The sequence below is a fragment of the Aristolochia californica genome, unplaced genomic scaffold (assembly GCF_029961685.1).
Source record: "Aristolochia californica isolate CCGP_79_NKW_82.1479 unplaced genomic scaffold, dmAriCali1.0.hap1 SCAF_11, whole genome shotgun sequence".
Taxonomy (NCBI): domain Eukaryota; kingdom Viridiplantae; phylum Streptophyta; class Magnoliopsida; order Piperales; family Aristolochiaceae; genus Aristolochia; species Aristolochia californica.
In genome coordinates this window covers 3,484,430-3,511,747 of record NW_027181782.1, presented here as the reverse complement: position 1 = coordinate 3,511,747, position 27,318 = coordinate 3,484,430, and the positions used below count along the sequence as shown (strand labels likewise).

At 38.8% G+C, this 27,318-nt stretch overlaps 2 protein-coding genes across 2 annotated transcripts; both read left to right on the top strand.

The window, feature by feature from the left end:
• Positions 1-169: 169 nt before the first annotated feature.
• On the top strand, positions 170-24,270 carry LOC137944157 (protein TIC110, chloroplastic). Its single transcript, XM_068789714.1, has 15 exons — positions 170-822; positions 1,995-2,054; positions 2,814-2,937; positions 3,008-3,076; positions 3,167-3,265; positions 3,421-3,487; positions 4,054-4,118; positions 4,230-4,324; positions 5,852-5,979; positions 6,115-6,215; positions 6,403-6,619; positions 15,442-15,596; positions 15,764-15,889; positions 22,741-23,736; positions 23,953-24,270. Exons 1-15 carry the CDS (start codon positions 284-286, stop codon positions 24,193-24,195), a joined length of 3,084 nt encoding a protein of 1,027 aa, XP_068645815.1. The 5' UTR covers positions 170-283; the 3' UTR covers positions 24,196-24,270.
• A 1,028-nt stretch (positions 24,271-25,298) lies between these two features.
• LOC137943499 (UPF0481 protein At3g47200-like) lies at positions 25,299-26,825 on the top strand. The gene has a single exon (XM_068788995.1). The coding sequence runs from the start codon at positions 25,299-25,301 to the stop codon at positions 26,823-26,825; it is 1,527 nt and encodes a 508-aa protein (XP_068645096.1).
• The last annotated feature ends 493 nt before the right edge of the window (positions 26,826-27,318 follow it).

Below are 27,318 nucleotides of genomic sequence, written 5' to 3'. Positions count from 1 at the left end.
AAAGGGTATATTTTATTTTTAAAAAAATTAAATTATTAATATCCACTGAATTCTAAAAGGTCTTAATTGAAATTACGGAAACTAAGAGGGTGTATTTAAAAGTGACCCTTGAAAATAAGCCATCGAGAATAGCTTTAACAAAAAATGACAAAGTTTTCCTTGAGAGATAAGCCGAGTTCTCTTCCATTTCTGTAGCATCCTTCCTCATCGTGTTCCCCCGCTATCGAAAAACCCTCAGCCGCTATAGCAGCTCTTCTTCTTTCTCTAAGTGGAGAGAAAGAAGATGGATCTATCTCTGCACCTCCTACCTCCGTCTTCTTCACGTTCTTATCGTCTCTTTCCCTCTCAGTTCACCCCACTAAACCATAAACTCATTTTTACCCCGAGTCCTAATTTTCTTCATACCAGGAAATGTGGACGTCGACGGTATCTTGTAAGCAACTCGGCCCTGGCCAGCGAGTCCTTGAATTCGGTCTCGGACTCGGGCAATTCAGTAAGTTCGTCCATCTTTGGGGGCAGGAAGGAGCTTTCCGGGCAGCAGGCCCTCGTCAGTGGCATGTCTCCTTCCGTTAGAGTAGCTTCATCGGTCGTCTTGGTTGCTGGAGTCATTGCGGCTGGGTATGCGTTGGGGTTTAAGTTGGGTGGGTCCCGCGAGAAAGGATTGGGTGGTGCGGTTGCTCTCGGTGCTGCAGGTGGGGCAGCTATCTACGCATTGAATTCTTCCGTTCCAGGTGCCGCTGCCTTGCATTTGCATAATTTTGTGGCGAGTTGTGATGATCCCGGTGCCTTGAAGAAGGAGGACGTGGAAGGGATTGCAGAAAGGTTAGTGGAATTTTAATGGAGCAACTTGTCAATTACACAACATTGAGTTGCAAATAATTCAGTTTTGTGTGTTTGAGAGTTACTTATTTCTTTAAACTTGATTTATATCTGAGCTTCTGCTTGCAATAGTCTTGGTGAGTAAAGAGGGTCGGACGTTTATAGGTTCATGAAATCGTCGTCATTGTGGTTGTTAAATGTTCACAATGCCGTTTTTGCCTTTCCGTTCATTTTCTGAACCTTCCAGAACTTCTTAATTGCGAGTTCAGCTTGAGTTCTGCTTAGTTAGGTGAGCGGAAGGAAGCGAACTGTTCAAATTGTCAAATACTGGGGATACTTCGGAGTGGCTCTTACAGTTCTTTGTGGTATTGCTTGTGTGGATTTCTGCAGCATACTGACATCTTATGGAGACTGGTAACGGCTGGAGTGGATATTCCTTACTCTGCAATTTTGTCACTGGTTGCTGATTTGCAGGGGCTGTCCCTGGTTATTTCGAAGAAACTGCAATCGTCCTTTTTAGGCTTCTGAAATTAGATGTTGTCATTTACTAGTTATGGTTAGTGGTGGATTGGGGGGCAGTCTTGAATTCATGCTATAAATGGGCCTTTGCACAAATTTCTAACTGACATTAGTAAAACTAAACATGGTTTCTGTTACAATGAAAAACTTTATGATTTCAAATCTAGTATGACTTTCTCTTAGGCTGTCTTTAGACCATCTAGTTACTTTGGGAGTATGTGCAGCATCTTGTTACTTCAGAAAACCTCCCAGTATTGTGTCATCACTATATGCACGTGAAACTGTGTCATCCCAGAACTGTGTTATCACTATACACAAGTTGTTCCACATGCAAGTGTTGTATATTTCGAGTAATTGAAATGTGGGTGAGTAGAAGGCAAATGGGTGATTTGTTTCATTGAGGAGCTATATTTCACCTATAAGTAGTCCACCCTTTAATTAACTTGTGTGAAAAGGGCATTGTTTGTGTATTAGGTGAGTTGTGCTCTTTGCCTCTTTTTTGCAGGCAGGAATCAAGGCTATTGTTGAAATCATAACTTGTTGGGTGTTTAGTTAATGCAACAGTTTTCTGCATGTATGATGGATATTGAAGATCTTATTATTGCTACTTCTCTTAGGCTGTTCAGTCCTTTTCTAATGCTGCCTTTGTTTTTCAGATTTGGTGTTAGCAAGCAGGACGAAGCCTTCAGGGCTGAACTGTGTGATTTGTACAGCCGGTGAGAGAAACATTATATACTTCTCAAAATGTCTTCACAATTGTCATTTTATGAAAAAATCTAATCTTGCTACATACATTTCTATTGCTTTGCCTACTGTATTTTTTTGTTGGAGTTATAATTTTTGTTTCTTAAATTTCATTGGCAAGCTCTCTTAACTGATTTGAATGCCATTTAATATCCAAACTGGAAGTTGGGTACTCAAACTTTGTTCGCAAAGATGGTGATGATGTCTAACTTGCTTGGTCCCTCTGGCAAGCGGTGTTTCCTCTGGATGATGTGGTATATGTGATCCTAGTACTTTTGCCCTTGTTTCAGTAATGAGAGCCCAGCTTCAGGTTTTCTAGTACGGCATATCGGTGGAATTATAAATTCATCTCTGCATATTGAACATGAATTATTTTCATGTCTGGCTATTCTTTCTGTTTCAGTTGTTTTTATTTTATTCTTTTGAAATGGTGGATATTCAATAAAAAAGAACAAGAATACAACAAGAAGGGGGAGGGGAAACCTCAAGCCCAATGGGAATTGAATTCCCTAACTGATATCAGAATGAGGTTAAAGTGGAAGTTGCATATCCAGAGAGCTTTTGCATTCTTTGTGATTGGTCTATCCTAATGAATAACTCAAATTTTTTGGAGCATAACTACATTATATTCCTCTAATCTCACATTGATGAATTGCTCTGTTTCTGCTAGTTATTTTGGGATGGACCTGGACCCAGCTTTAACATGCTCTTTGCTATTTTTCTTATACCAGGTTTGTGTCTTCTGTTCTTCCACCTGAAAATGAAAACCTTAAAGGCCATGAAGTGGATACTATTGTCAAGTTCAAGAATGCCCTTGGCATTGATGATCCTGATGCGGCTTCTGTGCATGTGGAGGTATGCATGAATAAATGCTTCTTTGCATGTGAAGGTACCCATGTTGAATTTTGTTTCCTGTTGGTTTCAGCTTGCAAGGCAAATATATAGGCAACAGCTGGAAACTGGAGATAGAGATGGTGACAAAGAGTTGCGACGGGTAGGTTTTCTGCAACTAAATAAACTCTGAAAAGGTACAAGGGAAATAGAGGAGCTGGCTTGACCTTGACTTAGTGAAAATCCAATGTAGGCATTCTGGAAACTGGTTTATGTTTCAAATCTTGTTTTTGGAGAAGCCTCAACTTTCCTTTTGCCTTGGAAGCGTCTTTTCCAAGTCACCGATTCACAGGTACTCGGTACTTTTTGGTCATTAAGATTGATGTCTTCTTCCTGAGAAAGTGCCTGTAGCCCTGTGGTTTGTAGCATCTACTTTACATCTTCCACCGAACAGTAGGTGCACTGCTCATATTCTGGTGTATCCTTTTATGAAAATCCCATTGCCAGGTAGAGGTTGCTGTTCGGGATAATGCCCAGAAACTGTATGCTGTGAAGCTGAGTTTGATTGACCAAGGTATCTCTTGCACTTTAATTTTTTTTTGTGAACAATGAGAAATGAGATTTCATTAAGGATGCCCCTCATGATGAGAGATAACATCATAGGAAAAGAAACAAAAAGGAAAAGAATGCAAAACAGAGTCTAATAGGCAAGGCATTGCCCAAAAAAAAGATGTTGTCTAATAAAACCTTTTTCTGCCTATAAATCGACCTGTCCATTAGTACTTATAGGAGTGTGACATCAAGTAATACAAGTGGGTCTAGAAATCTGAACATTTCTTCAAATACATTAAAAATCTTCCCCAGTGTTTTTTCTTGAAGCCTTACAATTAGCAACTGAATGATTCCCTACAAGTGGAGATGAATATGCTGTTTTTAATCTATGATGCTAAGTTTTTGTATTGGGCATGATGCATCAATGTGTTTATTGGCACATGCATGTTTTGTGATTTATGATGGATATTTTGTGCTCCCTGTGGCAATAAGTTTTTCAGGCTCATGATTGGGTGGTGAGTGCAGTTAAATGACTTAGCTTTTTTTGCCTATATAGGACCTTCTTACTATCTATTAACTGCTTTACAGATGTGAACGGGCAACAACTCATTGAGCTAAAGGAAGCTCAATGCCAGTATCAGCTGTCTGATGAAGTATGCACTTACAAAAATATCATTCTTTTTTTTAAATGCTGCTGTTAGTGTCACTTGTTCATTCACCCTCAAAACTTAATTCATTTTGTTTGCGCCACCTTCTCTTTACAGGTTGCTGCAGATATGATAAGCAAGCAGACAAGAAAACTGGTTGAAGAAAACATTTCAGCAGCCCTTGAAGTCTTAAAGTCAAGAACAAGAATAGCGTATGGTCACTATTTCCTGTCAATTAGAAGCTGAAGTAATAAATACTTAGCTATTCCATTTAGTGACCTAATACTTTTTCTCATTGTAGTAGTCTGGGTGTTATAGGGTTATGCACTTACAATGTGTCACACTTGATAGTCCCTGAAAAGTACTTTTAGAGTAGGTCTGTCTTTTAATTTTCTTTTTTTCTGGTTGAACTTTACCACTAGCAGAAAGGTTGACATGAAAGCAACTTGATAGATGTTGTCCCATAGAGGGGCTCCTTTCTCCTCCTTATCTCTTTTAATCGTTTCCCATTTCCCTCTCTTTTTTTAGAAAAAAACTTTGATGGGTTATGGATCATTATTATGTGGTGACAAAGTGACAACACTGAATATGATGGACATAAGCTGTGGTTTTCTTATCAGGGACCGTAATGGTTGTACTTTCTTGGCTTTTTAGGGTCACTGGGTTATAAGATTCATTGGAAGCAGAAGTTCAGGGTTTGCTTCAAGGGATTGAAGATATGTATTAATCACTTTGCAAACCTTTGATTGTTGAGTGTGACTTAAATTGGTTATTGGCCCGATGAGAGTTCCACAGAATCACCTTGGAGATTGCAGCAGGTGCAGATCTTGCTCATTTTCTCATAATTTCTGGGAACCACACTGTCTGATCAGCAAGTTTGGTTGCTGATTTCCTTGTCAAAGAGGATGTGGGTCATCAACATCCTGTTGGGACATAACTTGCCTATTTCTTGATGTATTTTGTATTAGGTTGCTGGCTATACTTGCCTACCGCTCCCTGTATTCCTTGTGTCCCTTCTTTAGTCAAATTTCACCATAATAAAATGAAAAAACTCAGGTTTCCTGATTTTGGTGAAAAAGCAAACGAAAATGTTCAGAACTGTTGCAGCTTAATCTGTGGGGTGTAGACATGTTTTTCCCTGAGTAGATCTAGGTGCTTCCTCCCTTATGGTCTAAAATTGAAAATTTGTAGTTGCTGATTTGTGGGTGAGTTAAACTTGAAGGATCTGCCATTTGCCAATGTACTCGTGTTGTCTGCTGGTTTGTCCACAGAGAGGTGTTCAGTGCCTTGCATGGGTGCTGATTTGTTGCTTTTGCTGGAGTCAGACTCTATAAGAACAATGTTGCAAGAAATGCTCCTCATGATTGGAGTGTCATTTTTTCATCTCCTGAGGATTTACTTGGACATGGCTTATTTTTCCTTCTTAATGTTTTTTACACTTTATTAAAGGTTGTTAAGTTGGGTTCAAAGCCTATCCCAAAATGACTAGCCAAGGCCAACCCTTATTAACAAAATTGATTGCAAGTTTTAGTTTAAATATTAAATTCTTGCCTCTAGTAACCAGTAGGAGTGGTGACTAAGGCAACTTTAATGCACCTTCCAAATTGCAAAAGCTTTCCATGAGCTTGGCTCTTTTTCACTTTTACATTTCTTGCAATCTTCTGTATTTAGGTTTGTTTTCTTGTATTAATAGTTTCATTTGGCTCTTCTGGCTAACAAAAATCTGGTGTTTGTTTCAGCAGGGGAACATCACAAGTTGTTGAAGAGCTTGATAAGATTCTCAAATTTAATAAATCACTAATCTTGCTAAGCAGCAGTCCTGATATCAATTCCTTTGCACCAGGCGTTGGCCCTGTCTGTTTAATTGGTAAGAGTTCCTGAAAATATTATTCTACATCTATTCTGCCTTTGCCCTTCAATGAAATCATCTTTTAACAGAAAAATGAAGAAATTCTACATGGTTTTTGCATGTTTACTATCTGATTGTCTCATATGATTGTAGGTGGTGAATATGATAATGACAGAAAAAAAGATGACTTGAAGCTGCTCTACAGAGCATATGTCACCGAGTGTTTATCTAGTGGCCGTATGGAGGAAAGCAAGGTGTTGAAAACATTACTCTCAAGTGGAGTTTATACAATCTCAGATTTAATTAAACTATGTATTCATTTAGAAAATTAAATTATATATCTTTTTGCTGCTGTAATTATGTGGATTCTGGTCCTAATTGTTTTCGAAAATCTGGCCATGATATGGTCTATAACTTTTTCTCTTCTTGACACTTATCTAGTTGGAGGCCTTGAACCATCTAAAGAACATATTTGGGTTGGGCAATCGGGAAGCAGAAGGCATTGTGCAAGATGTTACTGCAAAGGCTTACAGGAAACGGCTCTCACAGTCTGTCTCCAGTGGTGATCTGGGAGCTGCACCTAGTAAAGCAGCCTTTCTTCAAAAACTCTGTGATGAGCTGCATTTTGATCCTCAGAAGGCTAGTGAAATTCATGAAGGTATGTTTAGGCCTCGAAAAAATTGCTTCTATTGTTTTTAATCCTGTCATTTTGTTTACAACACTGGTTGCAGAAATGGAACTTTAAAAGTATGAGACTGAAATAAAAGAGAAAAGAGATAAAGAAAGGACAGAGGCATGAAGAGGAGAAAGTAGCATGAGAGAGGCTGCTCTCGTTAGTGGTTGAACTTGACCCCTAACAGGCTATATATTACTGAAGTAAAAAAGGGACTAAATGACAGAAATGCTCCTTAGTACATGTGCCCATAATACACTGATTATAAAGTCACAAAATGAACAGAAAATGGAACAGACTTATAGACTAACTTCCTGAACTGGTGTCTGACCAAATTAAGACAGACTTGTAGACTAACTTCGTAAACTACTGTCTGACCACTGGGTGGGGGCAGATAGCACAAGGTTAGAATTACCAAAATACCCCTAATCACATTTTCTAACACCCCTTCAAGCTAGAGCATAAATATCTAAGAGTCCCAGTTTGTTACAAAGTATCATATTCTCACATTTTCCAAGGGTTTAGTAAACATGTCTCCCAGTTGCTTGGAAGATTTTACATTAGGTGTAACTATCTTTCTTTGCGTGACTACATCTTGGATAAAAAGACAATCAACTTCAATATGTTTGTCCTCTCATCGGATTATTGGATTGTTAGCAATAAATATTACCTCATGATTATCATATTTCATGACCATAGATTCATTAACTTGAATCCCATTTTCATCTAGAACTGTTTGTACCGACAAGAGTTCACTTATTGTGTGTGTCATGGCTCTATACTCGCTTTCGTCATTTGATCTGGCTGAGACATTCTGTTTCTTACTCTTTTAACTAAATTACCTCCCACATAATAGCAATATCTAGTTGTAGACCTTCTATCTGATTTTGATCCGACATAATCAACATAAGAAAAACCCATAACATCAACTTTGTCATGAAAAGTACACCACAACCCTTTTCCGAGAACTCTTTTTAGATACTTCAAAAGACTATGGACAACCTCTAAGTGTATTTTGCTTGGGGATTCCATGAACTAAAAAACAACTCCTGCCGCAAAGGAAATGTCTGGCCTTGTATCCAAAATATAAAGTAACTTCCCAACTAGACGTCTATATTGTGTTGCATCCTTAAGTTTAGGCTCCCATCATTGTAAAGACCATGATTAACTTTGTTGGGTGTCTCTACATGACGAGCACCAATAAATCCATACTCCTTTAACATGTCCAACAAATACATCATTTGAGAAAGGACAATCCCTTTCCGTCTTCAGGCTACTTCAATTCCAAGAATACATTTCAACTGCCCCAAATCCTTTCTCTAAAAGTGTCTTGCTAGATAATCTTTGACCTCCTGGATCTCCACAAATTTACACTCTTAGGTAATACAATGACATCTACATATACAAGTAAAACTACAAAACCTGATGGTTTTTGTAGCAACAACATAGTATTGAAGCCCTACCTTCTCTCGAGCCTCCCAGAAAACTCCCTTCGCATCAACTACCTTTTCTGCCCGGGCTTTAAAAACCTCGAAACCCACACCTGATAGAAATGTCCAGCTGACGGTTTCGTGTCCAAACATCCGTCAGTCCCCATACCTTCCTCGAGCCCCACACAACACCACCCCCTTAATCCCAACCATCGAATATAAGCCAGAAAAATCCTTCACTTTTCCAAAACCTGCTACAAAATCTTTTTCGACAGCTGCCACATGTCACAAATCAGGATGGGAAATCTGCAAGTACAACCCAAAAACTACGGCTACCCAGAAAAGTAAATCTCCCATTCAAAACCCCTTCACCCGGACTGATGCCTGTCACTTCGACAACTCATCCAAACCAGATTCCACCTGGGAATCTGTCATCATGTCATGGAATGTCTAAGGAATCGGCTCACAATCCAAGCGTGCCATCATCAAAGCAGCCCTTTTGGAGTGTAAGCCAAAATTTGTAATTCTTGTTGAAACGAAGATGCAAAATTTTGATTACTCTATTGCTCGCGATTTATGGTATGGGTTGGACCCTTCGTGGGCAACACTCGATGCTATTGGGCACTCGGGTGGCATTCTTGTCATCTGGGACCCCAAAGTAGTAGACGCTAATCTTTGCCGGTTGGGACAATACTCCATTGGCATTCGCTTCCACGATTGCTTTTTGGGCACTTCGTGGGCTCTAGCTGGTGTGTATGGTCCGACTAGGCCTATTGATTGTGCCTCTTTCTGGGAGGAATTATTTCAACTAGTCCATCTCTGGGATCTGCCTTGGCTTCTAGCAGGTGATTTTAATTTCATTCTTCTCTGCTCTGAAAAAAGCCCCCCCTGCGGCCAGAACTACTTCTATGAGAGCTTTCTCTGATCTCATTGGCAGTCTTGAACTTTCAGAAATTTCTCTGTCCGGGAAAAAATACACTTGGTCAAATGGTCAATCCTCTCCAATCCTCTCCAAGTTGGACCCTTTTTTTGCTTACAATGAATGGCTCAATCTTTTCCCAAACACAGCTGGCCAAGTCCTCAACAAAGTCGGTTCTGATCATTGGCCTATTCAAATTAACCCCCTTCCCCCTACCTGGGGGCGCTCTCCCTTCCGTTTCGAAAATTCTTAGACCCTTCTGGAGGTTTTCAACTCGTCCATTCTGGTCTGGTGGCATGAATTGGAGCATCACCCTAACCCTGGCTGGGAGCTTGCCCTTAAATTGAAAGCTTTGAAGTCGAAAATTCGTTTGTGGTCTTTTTCTCATCGTGTTGCTGCTGCTTCTCGAAAGGATTCGGTTCGACGTCGCATCTTGGAGCTCGATCTACTCGAAGAGCAAAGGTCTATTTCTCCCTCTGATTTACTTCTTAGAAGTCAAATAAATTCATAACTTTCAAATCTGCTTCGATGTGAAACTGTCCACTGGAAACAACGTGCAAGATTTCACTAGATGGCCGAGGAGGATGGAAATACGAAGTTTTTCCATGCTATTGCCTCGGCCAGAAGGAGGGTTAACCGTATCACTTCCCTCTGTCACGGAGACCAAGTGATTACGGATAACCCCTCTATCTCTAATATTTTTGTGAAGTTTTTCTCAGAGTTGTATTTTGAAGAACATTATAATCGGCCAAAGCTGCCCCAACTCGACTATCCGAAAATCTCTTCGTTAGAGGCAATTGACTTGGAAAAGCCTTTCAGCACAGAAGAAATAGATTCGGCAACCATGGGGCTTCCGAAAGATAAAGCTCCTAGGCCGGATGGTTTTAATGGTGAGTTTTACCACAAATATTGGGATACTATCAAATCAGATGTTTATGCGTTTGTCCAGAATTTCCACCAAGTCGGCATCACCCATAAGGCTGTAGGTGCTTCCTTTATTGCTCTGATCCCAAAAAAATTCCCTGCCAACCTTCCACAAGACTTTAGACCAATCAGTCTCACTACTAGTTACTATAAAATCATTGCCCGTCTGCTTGCTAAACGTCTTCTAATCCACCTCTCCAAAATCATAAGCCCTTGCCAAAGTGCCGTTATCCAGGATCGGATTATCTTAGACTCCGCCATGGCTGCCCATGAACTCCTAGACACCTTCAAAAAATCAAATCGGCCCAGATTCGTCCTAAAAATTGATTTTGAAAAGACCTTTGAACGAGCAAACAGGAAGCTAATTGATTATCTTCTAGATAGAATGGGTTTTGGTACTCAGTGGAAATTTTGGATGAGAAGTTGTATCTCTAATGCATCGTATTCTGTCCTAGTAAATGGGAAGCCCTGCGGTTATTTCAAAGCTACAAGAGGAATCAGACAAGGTGATCCACTGTCCCCTTTTCTCTTCACTCTCATTGGGGAACATCTTTTTTTTATGGTCCGATTTGCCAAAAGAACGGGTGGGCTTTATCCTATCTCTAATGACCCAAGCCGAGATATTCCATTATTGCAGTATGTTGATGATATTATTTTTTTGGGAGAAGGTACCTTAAGTCAGATCTCCCACTTGAAAGCCCTGCTCAACCTTTTTGAGCTGTCTTCTGGACAAAAGGTAAGCTGGGCTAAATCATCTATTTTGTGATCATTCGGTTCTAAATTCCATGGCTAATTATTTGGGTTGTAAAGTTGCCTCCCCTCTGGGCACGTATTTGGGACTTCCTCTTTCCCCTGTCTTACCTTCAAAATCTGCTTGGCACCCAGTCATTGAGCATCTTGAAGGTAGACTTGCCTCCTGGAGAGGAAACTTCTTGTCCAAAGCTAGTAAAGTTACTCTTATTAAGTCTTGTTTACATGGTATACCGTCTTATTTTCTGTCTTTGTACCATTGCCCTGCCTCTGTTAGAAATAGAATTGAGTTTTTAAAAAGAAGATTTTTGTGGGGTGGGCAAAATGGTGAAAGAAAATATTGCCTAGTGAAATGGGTTGATGTTTGTAAACCTCTTGTTGAGGGTGGTTTTGGGATTCGTGACACTGCAACAACAAACTCTGTTCTGCGCATGAAGTGGATCTGAAAATTTAATATGTACCAGTCACTAATTTGGCGGAATATAGTGGCTGCAAAAGCAGACAAGTTCTCTGGATGGTGGACAGAAGGAGGAAGGTATAACAAATTATCTCCTGTTTGGAAAAATATAGCACTTTTGTTACTTGTTTTCAAAAACGCTGTCAAGTGTTACATTGGATTTGGTAGTCGGACAAAATTTTGGACAGATTGGTGGGTAGGCCCAGTTAGTTTAAATTCTAGCTATGGTCAAATTTTTTCTCTTGCCAGAAACTAGGAGGCGAATATTTCAGCAGTCGGGCAGAATTCTTGTGAGTGGAATTTAAACCTCCGAAGAGCGTTGACGGATGTGGAAACCCTAGAAGCCGCAGAACTCGTCACGAGATTATCTTGGGTTCGTATCAGAAATTCTCCAGACACCTTGATATGCACTCCATGTCCCAAAGGTGTGTTTTCTACTTCAACTGCCTATAACTCTCTTCTCTCTCCCCCCTCTACTCAATCCTGTCACCCATCTTGCTATTGCGTGGTCCCTACTCGTGCCTCCTAGAGCAAAATTTTTTATCTGGACAGCGTGCCAAAACAAAATCCTGACTTCTGATTGGCTAACGCGTCGGGGAACGCATGTTCTAGATCCCCTTTGCTCGTTTTGCTGGATCTCTACTGAAACCGTGGACCTTATATTATTGCACTGTAATTATGCTCACTCTGTTTGGACCAAACTCATCAGCAAAATTGGTCTGCAATACTGTTCCTCCCAAAATCTCACATCTACTATTCATATGGTCACTAAGGCCACCTCCCAAAGCTCAAAAAGTTATTAATCTCCTGTTGCGTTGGCCACATCATTTGGGCCCTATGGAAAGAACGGAATAACAAGAGGTTTAATAGAAAATCTCTTCCCGAAAATATTCTAAACAACAAAATTGATTGGCAAGTTACATCCTGGAATCTTATGAGAAAAGAATTTTAAAATCTCAAAGGAGTAAACTTACGAGGAAATTGGCATCTTGTTTCGAAAATGTCTCACCACCCCCGCCCTCCGATTATGGAAACTTGGTCTCTTCACCTGGTAGGACATTTCAAACTGAATTTCGATGGAGCATGTTGGGTTGTCCTGGGCTTGTTGGATATGGAGGGGTTATCCATGACGATAAAGGGAACCTTCTCCTCTCTTTTTTTCGGGCCAATTGTTGAATCAGATTCAACAACAATCGAGCTTTCTGGTTTGTTTAATGGCCTAAATCTGTTTCATCAGTGGATGGTAGGCCCTCTATATGTTGAAGGCGATTCAAAAGTTGTCATCAATTGGTGTAAGAAGACATGCAAACCTCCTTGGCGGCACTGAGATCTTTTTGAGGATATATGTAATTTAATTTATCAATTACCCTGTATTTGGAATTGTATTCCTAGATCCGCTAATCACTTAGCAGATAGTCAGGCTAAACTAGGTATTTTTCTCCAACATTTTGTTGTGGAGGAAGGTTCTGTATAGTAAGGTATGCATATTTTCTCTCAGTAATACATTCACACTTTTTCTCAAAAAAAAAAAAGTATGGAAGAGTCTTACATAACTCTTACAAAAATAAGTCTCATAGAGCAATAATTAATATGGTGGAATCTTACAGGAGTCTCATGGTTAAAAGTGTTTTAGTTATTTTAGTCGTCCATTTATGTTTAGTTGTTTTATTATTCTAGAACTTATCTTTAAGTGTTAGACTTTGGGTGTAACTAGGACATTGGTAGTTTAATTGTAATTTGATTCTGCTTATTTCTTCTATTATAAATAGTGGTTCATTGTACTCAGTTATAATCAAGTCAATGAATTGTTTCTCTTTTTTAGAAATTCAACATGGGATCAGAGTAGATTCCGTGAGTTGACTTGGTCAACCAATAGAGATGATGTGATTCTTATCTTATCTGTCATCTCTATTAGTTTAGTCTGTGTTATTCTTTTTCTTCTTCATTGATGTTTTCTAATCCCAATATTTGTTATTCCTTTGATGTTCTTACCTCCATAATATTGTTTTCATACTGCAAATTATTTATTGATGAAAAACATTTTGAGTCTATTTGCAACTCAAAATGAATTTTGTCAATCTAAGTTTTCCACAAAGAGGAATCGACATTGAAATTATGAAATGTCAGGCAACAAGAAGGTTTGAGAGATAACAAAATGTTTTGTTTTTCAAAGCATTTTATGGTATCAAGAATGAGTTTTATATGGAGAATTATATCTCTAAAGAAAGATCTTTGCGGGTAGACCTTTCTAGTGTTGGCTTGCTTGTCTGCATCGGTTGCATATCATCTTTTGCATCGCCATCCCCAAATATTATGCTCACTCAAAAACTTCTTTGAGGTCATACTTGGTCCAACTTGTTATTTGTACAGTTCTATAGTTAGTCTCCCCTATTTTTTTTTTTTAGAAAGAAGGTCTCACTCATTATTGATTTGATAAGTAAGTTCTTATTATTTTCTTTAGAAACTTGGTTTGAAGTAGTGTTGCATTATCGCCCCCTTTCACTTGAATTATGATGTGCGATTATCCTCTACTATTTATATAATTTATCATTTTTTATATCACTTCAGAGCAATGCCTAGACCCACTATCTACAACGAATAGGAATATGTCCAACATCTAGTGTGAGTCAGGTTTTTTATTCTTCACCAAAAATGTGGTTTTTGTCTGAGCTACCCTTAAATTGTGAGTAGTTTTTTTATGCCTAAAATTAGGTTTTTTCCTGTCTTTGAAATTGAGCGGAGTGTTTTTTAGACTATAACTGTTTTGACTGGTGTATGGAGTTTTGTCGTATGGTTAGGAATGATTTTCCTCTTCCATATTTGTTTTGTCCAAGCTGGGTCTCTATGTTCTTTTTATACCCAACTTGAGGGGAGAAGTAGAAGAAGAAGTACAATGAAAGGAGTATTTTATTTTATGCGACTAACATAATCAAGTTAGGGAGAGAATAAAAGATGAAAATTTTGCATCTATGAAGAATTCTTTCAGCCAAAGATTGAAGACAGAGAATCTTTTTCCTTACAAGTTGAAGTTTTAAACTCTAGTTTGTGGGAGAGTATTGAAGAGCAGGTATGGAAGAATGTTATATGATTCTCACACAAATAAGTCTCATAGAGTAATAATTAATGTGGTGGAATCTTACAGGAGTCTCATGTGAGGAAGCCTCACAGGAGTCTTAGTTATAAGTGTTTTAGTTATTTTAATCTTCTATTTATGTTCAGTTGTTTAATTATTCTAGGACTCAATTTTAAGAATTAAACTTTGCGTGTAATTGAACTTAAGTAGTTTAATTGTAATCTGATTTTATTTGTTTCCTCTATTATAAATAGTGCCTCATTGTACTCAATTATAATCAAGTTAATGAATTATTGCTCTTTTCTAGAAATTCAACACATAGAATGATCACGACTCCTAGAAAATCCAAATAATAATCACTTTGGTAAAATTTCAAACTACACTTTGACACTCTGCTCTAGGCCATAAATAACCTTCTTCAACTGTCATAACTTTCCTATTTTCCCCTGAGCAACATACCCAAGAGGTTGTTCCACATATGTTCATTTTTTTAAATTACCATAAAGAAATGTATTTTTGATATGGAGTTGAAATAATGGCCATCCTTTGTTTATTGCCCCGGAGATCAAAATTTGAATAGAAGTAAGGCGGTGATTGGAGAAAAATTTTCAAGCACATCTACTCCGAATGTTTTAGTGTACCCTTTTGCAACTAACTGAGTTTTGTTCAATACTGTCATTGACGTTATACTTTGATTGTGTACAACCAACGACAACTCACATCAACTGAAACATGTCTTGTGGGTAATAGGATCATAGCTAAAGAGGGATGACCTTTATCCAATTGGCAGAAGAACTACGAAGAATCCTCCTGCAGAAAACGTGAGGAGAAGAAAAAATTATTAGAAGAACTCCCAAGCCAAAACGCTATTGCTTTGATACCATGTACAAGTATGAAATTGAAATAAAAGAGAAATGAGATAAACAAAGGAGAGAGAAGAACCGGAGAGAGCAGCGTGAGAGAGGTTGCTCTTGTTAGGGGACCCCTAACAGACTTTATATTAGAAAAATGGACTAAATGACAGAATTGCCCCTTTGTAAATGCGTCCATGGTACACTGAATATAAAGTCATGAAATAAACAGAAATTAAGACAAACTTATAGACTAACTACCTGTGCTGCTGTCTGACCACTGGGATAGATAGCACAAGGGTAGAATTACCAAAATACCCCTAATCACATTTTCTAATAGGAACCATGTGATAGAGAGTAGCTTTTTTTTTTCCAGCTTGGGGCTTACATTTTTCTTTTTTAGATATCTACCGTCAAAAGCTGCTGCAGGCTGTGGCTGATGGAGAGTTGAGTGAAGATGATGTTGCTGCCTTGCAGCGTATACGGGTCATGCTCTGTATTCCTCAGAACACAATTGATGCAGCACATGCAGACATTTGTGGTCATCTGTTTGAAAAGGTTAGTCATGTATTCTCTATAAAATCTGAAAATTTTCAGACAAGCTGTTTATGTGCATAGGTAGCATAGTTCATGCATTTCGAATCTCTCCTGTTGAGCAGATTAAACTTTCTCAAAGTAACTGTCCAGTGTTACTCTTCCTGTGCTAATTTGTAATTCTCCTACAGGTTGTGAAAGAGGCAATTGCTGCTGGAGTGGATGGATATGATTCTGAGGTCAGAGCTTCTGTAAGGAAAGCTTCACAGGGATTGCGCATCACAAGGGATGCTGCAATGGAGATTGCCAGCAAAGCGGTATGACTCTCTCTCTCTCTCTCTCTCTCTCTCTCTCTGTGGACTCACCTACTGGTGGATAATGAAGCCTGGATCAGATTCAATACTCCTTTCACATAATAAATAACTAATAGGTACGCTTAACTTAATTTGGGCCTTTGTAAAGAGCAACAAGAAGGTTGCTGCCAAAAGAATAAAACGAGCGGGAAGACACTTCAGTCCTCAATGGTGGGGCTTTATGAAACCTGGATCTGCTTCATTATTCCTTTTCACCTACTGAGTAGCTAAAAGTACCTTAATTTGATTTGGGTCCTTGTAAAGGCACCAAGAGAGATGGTACCAAAAGAATGTGGCATATAGGCAGATACAGCAGTCGATAGTGGTGGGCTCCTCAACTGAAGTTCTGCTTTTAGTATATTACATTGTCAACTAGAGATTTTGTTTGCATCAGCTGCAAAAGATTCTTGAGATGATGGAGATATTTGATGCTGTTAACCGGGAAGCAAATATTAGTTCGTACCTAAATTATTTAGTATTTTAGGAAACTGTTCAGTATATATATATATATATATATATATATATGTATATATATATATATATGTATGTATGTATATATTTATGGGGCTGTGCTTTCTTTGAGAGATTTATTTCAGGTAAAACTACCTTTAAAGTCAAAGAAGTTGGATTTTTATTTACAAACCCCCAAGTTTTTTATATTCAGATAAATATTGAAATTGTTATTCATTACATCCATATCGTTTATTATGTGATACAAGCTGATAAAAATTATGATATTAGATTTTGTTAAATAATGATCTCTTTTATTTATTTTTTCTTTTTTTTGAACGGTCTCCTTTTTTTTCACTGTTGCATGGATATTTGAGTTCTAAAATGAGAGGATATTAGGTGTTTTCGAATTTATTTCTCTTTTCAGTCTTGCATTTGACTTTAAAATATTAGGATGGCTATTTTCTTGTTTCGTGCTGAAGTACAAAATTAGTAGTGTAAAAAGTAAGAATTTTGGTGGTGGAAGAGGAGAAAATTTAGAGGAAGAGTGAGGAAGAGAGATGATGGGAGAAGAGCCAAAAAGAGGCTCATTGGCGTCCATGCACGACCCCCAGCTCTCTTAAATAATAGGTTTAGGACAATTACAAAATTGCCCCTATACACTCAATAAAACTTATTATTTGCATATCTCCCTAACTATGTATCCTATGTATATGAAAATTTAACCACTAACATAACAACACAGAAAAAAAGATCACATATAGAAGTAAAACTACGGAGGTGGTAAAATGACCAAAATACCCCTGGACATATTTTCTAACACTCCAGCTCAAGTTGGAACGTATATATCCAGGAGTCCTTGGTTGTTGCAAAATGATAGAAATTCTCACTTGCTAAGGGCCTTGGTGAAGACATCTTCCAACTGATCTCCAGATTGGACAAATAGAGTAACTACCTCCTTCTTCATCACAACATCTCAAATAAAGTGGCAGTTCACTTTTGTGTTTAGTCCTCTCATGGAAAATTGGATTGCTTGCAATAAAGATAGCAGGTTGATTATCACAAAACATACTCATTGGTTCACCTTGGTTGAAACCCAGTTCTTGTGAGACTGATCTGACTTACATCAACTCATTCTATGAGCCATTGCCCTGTAATTCAACTTTTGCACTAGATCGGGCCACAACATTTTGCTTTTAACTTTTCCAACTAACCAAGTTGCTTATTAAGAAGACACAATACCCAAAGGTTGACTTCCTATCCAGTTTGGACCCAACATAAGCTGTATCAGAGAAAATTGTTATCTTCATATGGTTATTGGGCATAAAGAAAAGACCTTTTCTTGGTGCTCTTTTCAGATACCTCAAAGTTCTGTGCAGTTTCTAGGTTTATTTTGCAAGGATGATCTATAAACTGGCTCACTACACTTACTGCAAAATAGATAGTAGGTCTAGTAACTGTCGCATAAATTAACTTTCCCACTAATCTCCAACACTCTGTTCTGTCATTTAATTCGGTACTTTGATCATCGTCGAGATCATCTCCCACTTCCATTAGAGTATCAGCTGGTTTTGCTCCCAAAAGACCATACTTCTGAAGCATATCAATTATAAATTTGCATTTTGTCATCACAACTCCTTTGCTTTTTGCCACTTCAATGCCCATAAAGTATTTCAACGGACCCAATGTCCTTGGTTTGAAAATGTGCAGACAAACGAGACTTAGTATCCTCTATACCAGAAATGTCGCTCCCAAACGCAGAGTTTGCTTTAGCCCATAAATCACCTTCTTGAGTTTACAGGCTTTATGTGTCTCCCCTTGAGCAACATACCCTGGAGGTTGCTCCATATACACCTCTTCTTCTAGATCACCATACAAGAAGGCATTTTTTATGTCCAATTGACATAGGGGCCCACCTTTGATTCACTACAACTGAGATCAAAATATGAATAGACAATAACTGAACAACATGTGAAAATTTTCAAACACATCATTGCCAAATGTTTGAGTATACCATTTGGCAACCAACCTAGCTTTATACCGCTCAATAGAACCGTTTGCATTATATTTAACAGTATAAACCCATCTGCAGCCATCAACTTTTGCTCCTGACGGTAAATCACACAATTTTCAAGTGCCCCAATCTATTAATGCCTCCATTTTAACATCCATAGCTTGCTTCCAATGACGAGATAAAAGAGCGTCCTGCATTGAAGAAGGAATAGTGCAAGTAGAGATGGACAAAACAAACTTTTTATAGGTGTCAGATAAGGAATCAAAGGATACAAAGTGAGACAGAAGATATCGCATACCTTTCCTGAGTGCAATAGGAAGGTGTGAGTCCCTACCTCTAGGATCCTTAGACGATTCAGAGTCAAGGTCCGGTGTGAGAGATGAATCTGGAGTTTGAGACAAAACTTCTTTCTTGTGCTTATATACTTGCAAATGTTTCTCAACAGTGACAGCTTGTGAAGGTCCAATAGGTTCATCAACTTGTATAGGGATAACAGGTATAGGACTAGGTGATATGATAGGATCTACGAGTAACGATGCAGAGGACAAAACCAACGCATCTTCGAAGAATGTAACATATGCAAACACAAATGTTTTTCTAATGGATGGGCAAAAACATTTGTATCCCTTCTGTGTGCGAGAGTACCCCAGAAATATACATTTAATTGCTCTAGGTGACAACTTGTCCCTAGATGGTCCAAAACAGACAAATCCAAACACTCGGGGAGAGAGGAAATAATGGAGTTGACAATAAGAGGACCTGCATAGGAATTTTGCATATTCCTAAGACAAAAGAAAGCATTCTATTGATCAAGAAACAAGTTGTAAGGACAACATCACTTTAGTAGGACTTGGGTACATTCATATGTATCATCATTGTCCTAGCAACATCCAGTAAATGACGATTCTTATGTTCAACTACTCCATTATGTTGAGGGGTAAAGATGCATGATGCTTGATGAATAATTCTATGATTTTGACAAAAATCTGAAATTTATATCTCATGAATTCGAGACCATTATCAGTACGTAAAACATGGAGTGAGGTAGCATATTAATTTTTTATTTCATTGAAGAAAAGTGAGAATACATCAAAGGCCTTGGATTTTTCCTTAAGAAGGTAAATCCAAGAGCACCTACTAAAATCATCTATAAAAGAAGTAAAGTACCTACGACCAAATTGACTAGTCATAGGACAAGAATCCTAGATGTCCAAGTGTACAATCTCATATAGATGTCTAGATTTGTGAGATGAGATTGGAAAAAAACTTTTGTGATGCTTGCCTAGTTGACACAACTCACTGAAAAGAAAGATTTGAAGGAAACTCTAGGAAGACTTGAATCAGTTTCGCTACAGATGGATGCCTTATCGCAAGTGCCATTGTAAAGGAGGATTTGCATTGTGTAATGCCTGGATATTATTTGGTCGGTGGTTCTCCAAATAATATAGGCCATCTCTCTCACGAGCGGAACCAATCGTCTTCCTCATCATGAGATCCTGGAAAATGCAATGAGTAGGATAAAATGTGAGAGAGCAATTCATAGACTTAGCTAATTGACTAACATACAACAAATTTAAAGGAAGCTTGGGGACAAGGAGCGTTGACTGAGGAGAGAAAAAAGAGGCTGGAGTTACTGTGCCTACTTCTTGAACAGGAAAAGTAGAACCATCAACTAGATTAACATGTTTTATATACAAAGGCTCCTCAAATCAGAAAACAGTTACAACATACTTGACATATGCCTAGAATCCTCTAAAGCAAGAACCCAGGATGGCGATGAGTGAAAATGATAAGTTGACATAGCTAAGTTAATACTGGTAGAACTAAGAATTGGGACGGAAGCATCAACTACAATTGCAGAGCGCAAGGTAATAGTGATCTGAGCCATCCCCTGTGTAATCTACTACTGCATCTCATTTGGAACACTCGGTGTAACAGATGTAGAGGACTCCAAACTCCCACTTCTATTATCAGAAGTGGTGAAATTAGCCCACGCCGGTTTCCCAAATTTAACCTAGCATCTGTCAAAATAATGATTATTTCTTCCACAATGAACACATTTTCTTTTTGACTTACCATCACCGCATCCTCTACCTCGACCTGAGCCCTCTCCACCTTAACCTCTACCTTTACCTCTAGAGGAGTCTATGGGGGCTGATGTAGTGTTTGAAATATTAAGAGTAGTAGCTTCCATTATCTTACCCCTTTTACTTGCTCCTAGTACAACAGTCTTCCCAGCCCTCATAATACGATTAAAAGTGGTAGAGAGAGTAGGTGTCTCATCTGAGACTAATACTCTGGGCTTTAATAACATCAAATTCAACGCCTAATCCATCAAGAAATTTTGCAACTAGCAATTGATTTTGTTATTTTTCAACTCATTTTCATCCGTAGTAAATGGGTGATATACATTATCTCCTGCCATATACCAAGGAATGCACCGTAGTACTCTGTAACAATTCTATTTCCCCTTTTTAACCCAAAGGAATTGGTATACAACTTATAAACTTTAGAGAGATTACTCTCTTGAGCATATAAAGACTCTAGGGACAGCCACATAGCCTTTGCCATCTCACAATTCATCACTTGATTTCTCATTGTAGAGTCGATATGTTAATAATCCAGGTCATAACCTGGCTGTCCTTTGCCTCCCAATCATCATCTGGAGGAACCGAAGGATCATCTTTAATGAATTTCAACTTCGTTTTGCCCTTCAGATATATTCTGATAGATTTAGCCCAATTAAGATAATTAGGCCCTATCAAATTTTCAGTTGTAATCATAATTGTATCTTTTTCATCAAATCCAAAATTCTCACTAGACACAGTGTAAACTTATCTTGTATCAGCTATATTAGTGATATAGAAGTATGAAATTTCCAATTTCCAGAAATTTCCAAATTTATCACCAAAGTGGGCCCCACTTGCAAAATTAGGGTTAGGGCAAAAAATTAGGATGTGCACACTTCAACAGATCAAAATCCAGCAGAATGAATCAAATTCAATGAGAATCATACAAATTACTTCTCAATTAGGGTTGACATCAGCAATTTTGTGATGACATAGGCATAGTAATTGGGATGGGTGATGCACATTCCAAGAAATTCCAATACAAACCCAATTAGGGCAATCAAATCATAGAGAGTCCCTCAATGATCAATAGAAACCAGTAAACCTAAGGTTATGGCAGAGAAAAAGAGAAAAAAACTTGAACTTTTACGAACCTATAACCGAAGAACTTGTAGAACTCCTCCTCTAGGAAAGTTGTCCCCTTCAAATCTGATGAAAAACTGCAGTAAGATGTTCCCAGCAGTGATCTACTGCTCTGATACCATGTAAAATGTAAGAATTTTGTGGTGAAAGAGGGGAAAATTGAGAGGAAGAGAGAGAGAAGTGAGAGGATGGGAGAAGAGCCAAAAGGAGGCTCGTGCAGAACCTTCAACTCTCTTAAAATAATAGGTCTAGGACAATTACAAAATTGCCCCTATACACTCAATAATGCTTATTCTTCGTATATCTCCCTAACTATGTATCTTATGTACATGAAAATTTAACCACTAGCATAACTCAACACAGAGAACAAGATGACCTAATTTCCTATGAATGCCTATGAGGGAAAGGACCAAACTACCTTTACATCGTTTAGGAGTTATTCAATTCATTTACCTGTTTCATGTGAAACCTCAAATTTCATGTATAAAAAAATGTGAAACCTCAAATTCTAAAGCTTTGTAGATCAAGTGTGCAAACAGGTTAAGGTGACAGAATTATTTCCCAGTGTGCCTCTCATAAATAGGACTGCCGCATGTCACCTGTGCTAACCTGTCTGTTGTTGATGCTTTTAAATGAAGCCATAGATCAAAGTGATGTGATTTCAACAATTACTCATGAATAACGTGCAAATAAAAATATATCATGAAATTTGGCATAATTTGTGTAACATGTATCCATGATTTTTACTTAGCATTTTATACTTCCAACAAATATGTGGACTAGAAAGCTTTAGATTTGACTTGAATTTACTCTCTCGCTCTCTCTCCCTCTGTGATTGGGTCATCATTGGTGAATGGTGTATAGACTATTCCTTTTTATTTACCATTTAATATTAGCGTAAACTGAGAGAATGTTAGCATTACTCAAAATTAGCTAAACTGTTTGAACAAAATCTACTCTGTCACCTGTAGATTGGAAAAAGAATGTCCTGATTTACTCATGTTATTTTAAATTGGATGAGGTGACAGATTTAGCTAATTTTGGTTCCTTGTTTACTTGGGACTCTCTTTCTCTTTCATGCTGAGACTGCTTGATTAGACTTTTGGTACATCAGAACTGATCTATTTATCTATTCTCAGGTCCGAAAGATGTTCGTTAATTACATCCAACGGTCTCGGACAGCTGGCAGCCGAACTGAGAGAGCGAAGGAACTCAAAAAGATGATAGCATTTAATACATTGGTCGTCACTGAACTGCTAGCTGACATCAAAGGAGAGTCCACTGAAACAGAGTCTGTTGAGAACAAGCCTGAAAGAATAAAGGAAGAAGAAGAAGAAGAAGTAGAAGAAGAAGAAGAAGTATATGAGTGGGAATCCTTACAGACACTAAGAAAAACAAGACCTAGCAAGGAGCTTGAAGCCAAACTTGGAAAGCCAAGTCAGACTGAGATAACCCTCAAGGATGATCTGCCAGAGAGAGAGAGGACTGACCTTTACAAGGATTACTTGCTCTACTGCATCCAGGGGGAGGTTACTGTGGTCCCATTTGGGGCACAGATCACAACAAAAAAGGACAATTCAGAGTATTTATTTCTCAACCAGCTCGGTGGAATTCTAGGTTTGTCAGGGAAGGAGATTTTGGCAGTTCATAGGAACTTGGCCGAGCAGGCCTTTGAAAAGCAAGCTGAGGTGATTTTGGCTGATGGGAAGATAACTAAAGCAAAGGTTGATCAGCTCAATGAGGTTCAAAAGCAGGTTGGCCTCCCAGCTGAAGCAGCACAACAGGTCATTAAGAGAATAACCACGACCAAGATGGCAGCTGCAATTGAGACAGCTGTAAGTAGAGGTCAGATTAGCTTAGAGCAGATTCGAGATCTGAAAGAACGTGGGGTGGACTTAGATAGCATGATAATGGAAAGTTCACGTGAAAATCTATTTAAGAAAACTGTCAAAGAGATGTTTTCACTTGGCACTGGGGATTTTGATGAGGAGGAGGTTTACGAGAAGATTCCGGCTGATTTGAGCATAAATGCTGAGAAGGCCAAGGGGGTTGTTCATGAGATAGCAAAGGGTAGGCTATCAGAATCATTAGTGCAAGCTGTGGCTCTGCTTCGGCAAAGAAAACCAGCAGATGTGGTGAGTACTCAAAACGTTGAAATTGGTGATGCCCACACTGTACTTTTGTTTCATTGCATTAGATTCTGTTAGTATTGTTTATTGGAATTAGCACCCTTGATTATTGATTATGAACTAGTTTTTGCAACTGTACAGGCTATATTTGCTGTTGCAAGAGTGAGATACTTCCTTTTTATCTTCAGATATTGATTACAGGGATTTATGATTTGTTTGCAGGTTTCAAGTTTAAATGATTTGTTGGCTTGCGACAAGGCTGTGCCATCTACCCCATTGTCGTGGCAAGTACCCGAAGAACTTGTCAGTCTTTTCGCTGTCTACATGAATAGCAATCCCCCTGTTGAGAAACATGACCGATTGCAATATCTACTCGGCATCAGTGACACAGCTGTTAGTGAACTACGAAGCAATCCTGATCGCGGCTTGCTAGGTGGAGATGAAGAGCAAGCATTTGTATTTTAGGCCCTCAAACACAATTTTGTAACATTATTTAGTTGATTGATTGCACCGTTTTGAGTTAATGCTTCTTGATATATATTTTCTGGTGTTGGAACTGAATTAGATGTTCGTTTCATGAAAACTTTAGCTCTAAACACAGGTGCTTGATTGCAGAAACCTCCAACTCCTGCCAACTATTTAGACATTTTATTGGAACCTAAACCCTAAACACTACTGGTGTAGTTTTCCTTGACGGGCCTCTTTAAGGATCGGACCTCCTTGGTGTGCATCTATAATGGCGAACAACGAAGGAAAGAAAATGTTTCTTTTGAAAAGATAAAAGTGGGAAAAAGCAGAAGCTGTTGTTGTTGAGCGAATGAATCCTGCTCTAACAATAGGTGTAACCCGATTAAAAATGATAGATCGATGGTATTTCTCGACAAACAGTAAAATCATTGAGATGACAGAAAGCGTTGTTGCATTAAATGGATCGTCAAAGAAAAGTAACAGGTAATTCACCATTATTGGAGTTCTTTTGGGGATAAGGACTCTGTGCTGCATAAAAAACCTTTCGGAAGCAGTCGCTGCTTGTTTTTGAGATATGTGGGTTGATCTCCGAGAGAAAAAAAATTGGTAAATGGCCACAGCTTTCAATCTCTTTAGCTAGTGGAGTCTGTCTTTTAGCAGAATCGTGTAACACGATGAACGAATCCAAGGGGAAGAGACGATGTCCAGTTTTCACATCAAATCCTGGAACAGACAGATGGAGACACCATAGCCTGGAGAGCTTGTCTTAAATCACCAATGGTTCATTAAAGGTCTTCGGTCGTCGGTCTCAGTCATTCACCGAATAATCATCCACCCTTCTGGTGGATAAGGATAGAAAAGTTCTTGAATAACTAAATGATCTGAGTCTTCATTTCGTTTAACGCTCAGAATTTTTTTTTATGAAAGGAATAGAATCGATTACCACGTATCAACTCAACAGTACTGAATATTCATTCGCCCTCCATTTTGTTAGCTAGCATCTCTGTAGTATAAAAGCGAGGCTCTAGTTTCCTGCTTGCAAGAGCTTGCTAGCTGTTTTAATCGTTGAGATAGCATAGCAGCATCGATTCCGGGTGAGAATGGCGGAACTAGTGAGCCCAGACAAGCTGAAAGGAGGAGGAGCACTTACGATAAAGATTGCAGACACGGAGAGAAGCTCCGAAAAGATAGCCAAAGAAGCATCAAGTCCGATCAGGAAATTCATTGAAGAAATTGAAGGCAAAGACGAAGAGAAGTTACTGAGCGTTGTGAAAGAGGACCTTGATGAGCTAAAAGCCGCTTCTGATGACAGTATAGAAACAGGCACCATCTTCCGAGTGCCCGATGTCATGCGCGGGGAAGAAGGAGATCTTTTTATGCCCTCATATGTTCCCGTTTCAGCATATTATCCTGATATTGCAAAACATATATTCGATGATCTGAGGCATGACTACTACTTTTTTTATCTCAATTCAATCCTCGAGCGCAATACAAGCAAAATTTTGGACGATTACATGGAAATGATGAAAGAACAGAAGCAAGCAATTAGAGACTGCTATGCGTTGAAAGAAGCAGAAGAGTTGGACGCCAAGCGCTTGATTTGTCTTCTGATCAACTGCTGCTACATTGTTCATCTTTTCCTAACGTTTTCTGACAGGCTAAAGGAGAGTGAGAAGGACGAGCTACCTGATCACTTAGGAGCTCATGCTGTATGGGTCGACTTGCTCCTGGTTGAGAACCAGATTCCCTTCTTCATCCTTTTTAAAGTTTTCCAAATGGCTGTTGGAGGCGACTACTATCATAAACAGCGCTTTGAACATCTATGCCTCTCCTACTTTAAGCAGTATGTGGAACTGAACAGTGATACACCTTCCAAGCACCCCGATTTCTATCACCATCTGCTTCATATGGTTCACCACCATCTTATCCCGTCTTCTTCACCGAATCATTCAAATCATAGTAAAGAGTCCCGGCACCGGATTCGTCGCCGCTTTTCTCACTTTAAGAAGATGGGATCTTTTAGTCGTTGGTCTCAACTTCCAATCTCCAATCCAAGCTTTTTCCTCAGAACCATCCCAACAGCAACAAGGCTCCAGGAAGCTGGAATAAAGCTCAGGAAAAGGGTCAAGGAGGGAACGGGATTCTCAGAGGCCATCTTCCATAGAGGTATCCTGGAGATCTCAGCATTACATATAACAGAAAGCACCAAAGCACTCCTGAGGAACCTCATAGCTTGGGAGCAGCTTTGCCGCTTCGACGAAACATACTTCACCTGCTATGGGATTTTAATGGACAACATCATCGACACAACAGACGATGTTGAGCTACTGCAGAAGAGCGGGATCATCGACCACAAACTTGGTAGCAGAGAAATGGTAACCATGATCTTCAATGGTTTTAGCAGGAGTACAGTGTTTATTGGCTCCGAAAATAACTTCCTTCCGACGATACGCAAGGAAATCCATGACTATTTCAACAACAGTTTCAAAGTACACTGGTACAGACAGTGGAGGAAGCTGCAGAGAGACTACTTTGGGAGCCCATGGACTGTCATTTCGCTAATAGCAGCGATGAGCCTTTTGGCTCTAACTATGATTCAAACCTATTGTGCCGTCCATCCTCGTTGATTCGGAGATTAGGGTTCTCACCAATTAGAGTTTAGATCACTTTGAAATCTTATCTTTAGTCTGGTTGTGTCAAGGATGTTGTCTTAGTTGAGAGGCTTCCTTCTTGCTTTGGCTTTTTCCAGCGACCGGGGCTGACTCCATTGATGGGAAAGAGCAAGAAAAGTTCGGGGAAGACTTAGTGTGTCAGTATGTTGTGCCTGATATCTCCTGCTAATTGTGTTTATCAGGTTTGCCTAAGGTTAAAATAAGGTTAAACAGATTTCGTGATGGAAGCTCAGAGAGCTGTTTGTACGAGTTTAGAAATGTAAATAAGTGCGTCTTCTTTGCCATTTTCATGAAAAATCAAAGACTGTTTGTTGTTTGTTTAGTAATCTTGATTTGTTCCCTCAAAAGATTTTCAGATTTTTGCTCTAGTGAAGAAAATTGAATAATTGGATAGAATTGATAGTTCTACTTGGAATGCTCTAGTGAAGGATGTTTCTGTCATCTTCAA

Excerpts from the sequence above, each read along its gene's own strand:
- LOC137943499 (XM_068788995.1), top strand. The coding sequence starts at position 25,299 with ATGGCGGAACTAGTGAGCCCAGACAAGCTGAAAGGAGGAGGAGCACTT.
- LOC137944157 (XM_068789714.1), top strand. The coding sequence starts at position 284 with ATGGATCTATCTCTGCACCTCCTACCTCCGTCTTCTTCACGTTCTTAT. Across the intron at positions 2,055-2,813 it reads CTGTGTGATTTGTACAGCCG|GTTTGTGTCTTCTGTTCTTC; the intron begins GTGAGAGAAACA and ends TTCTTATACCAG. Across the intron at positions 3,077-3,166 it reads GTGACAAAGAGTTGCGACGG|GCATTCTGGAAACTGGTTTA; the intron begins GTAGGTTTTCTG and ends AATCCAATGTAG.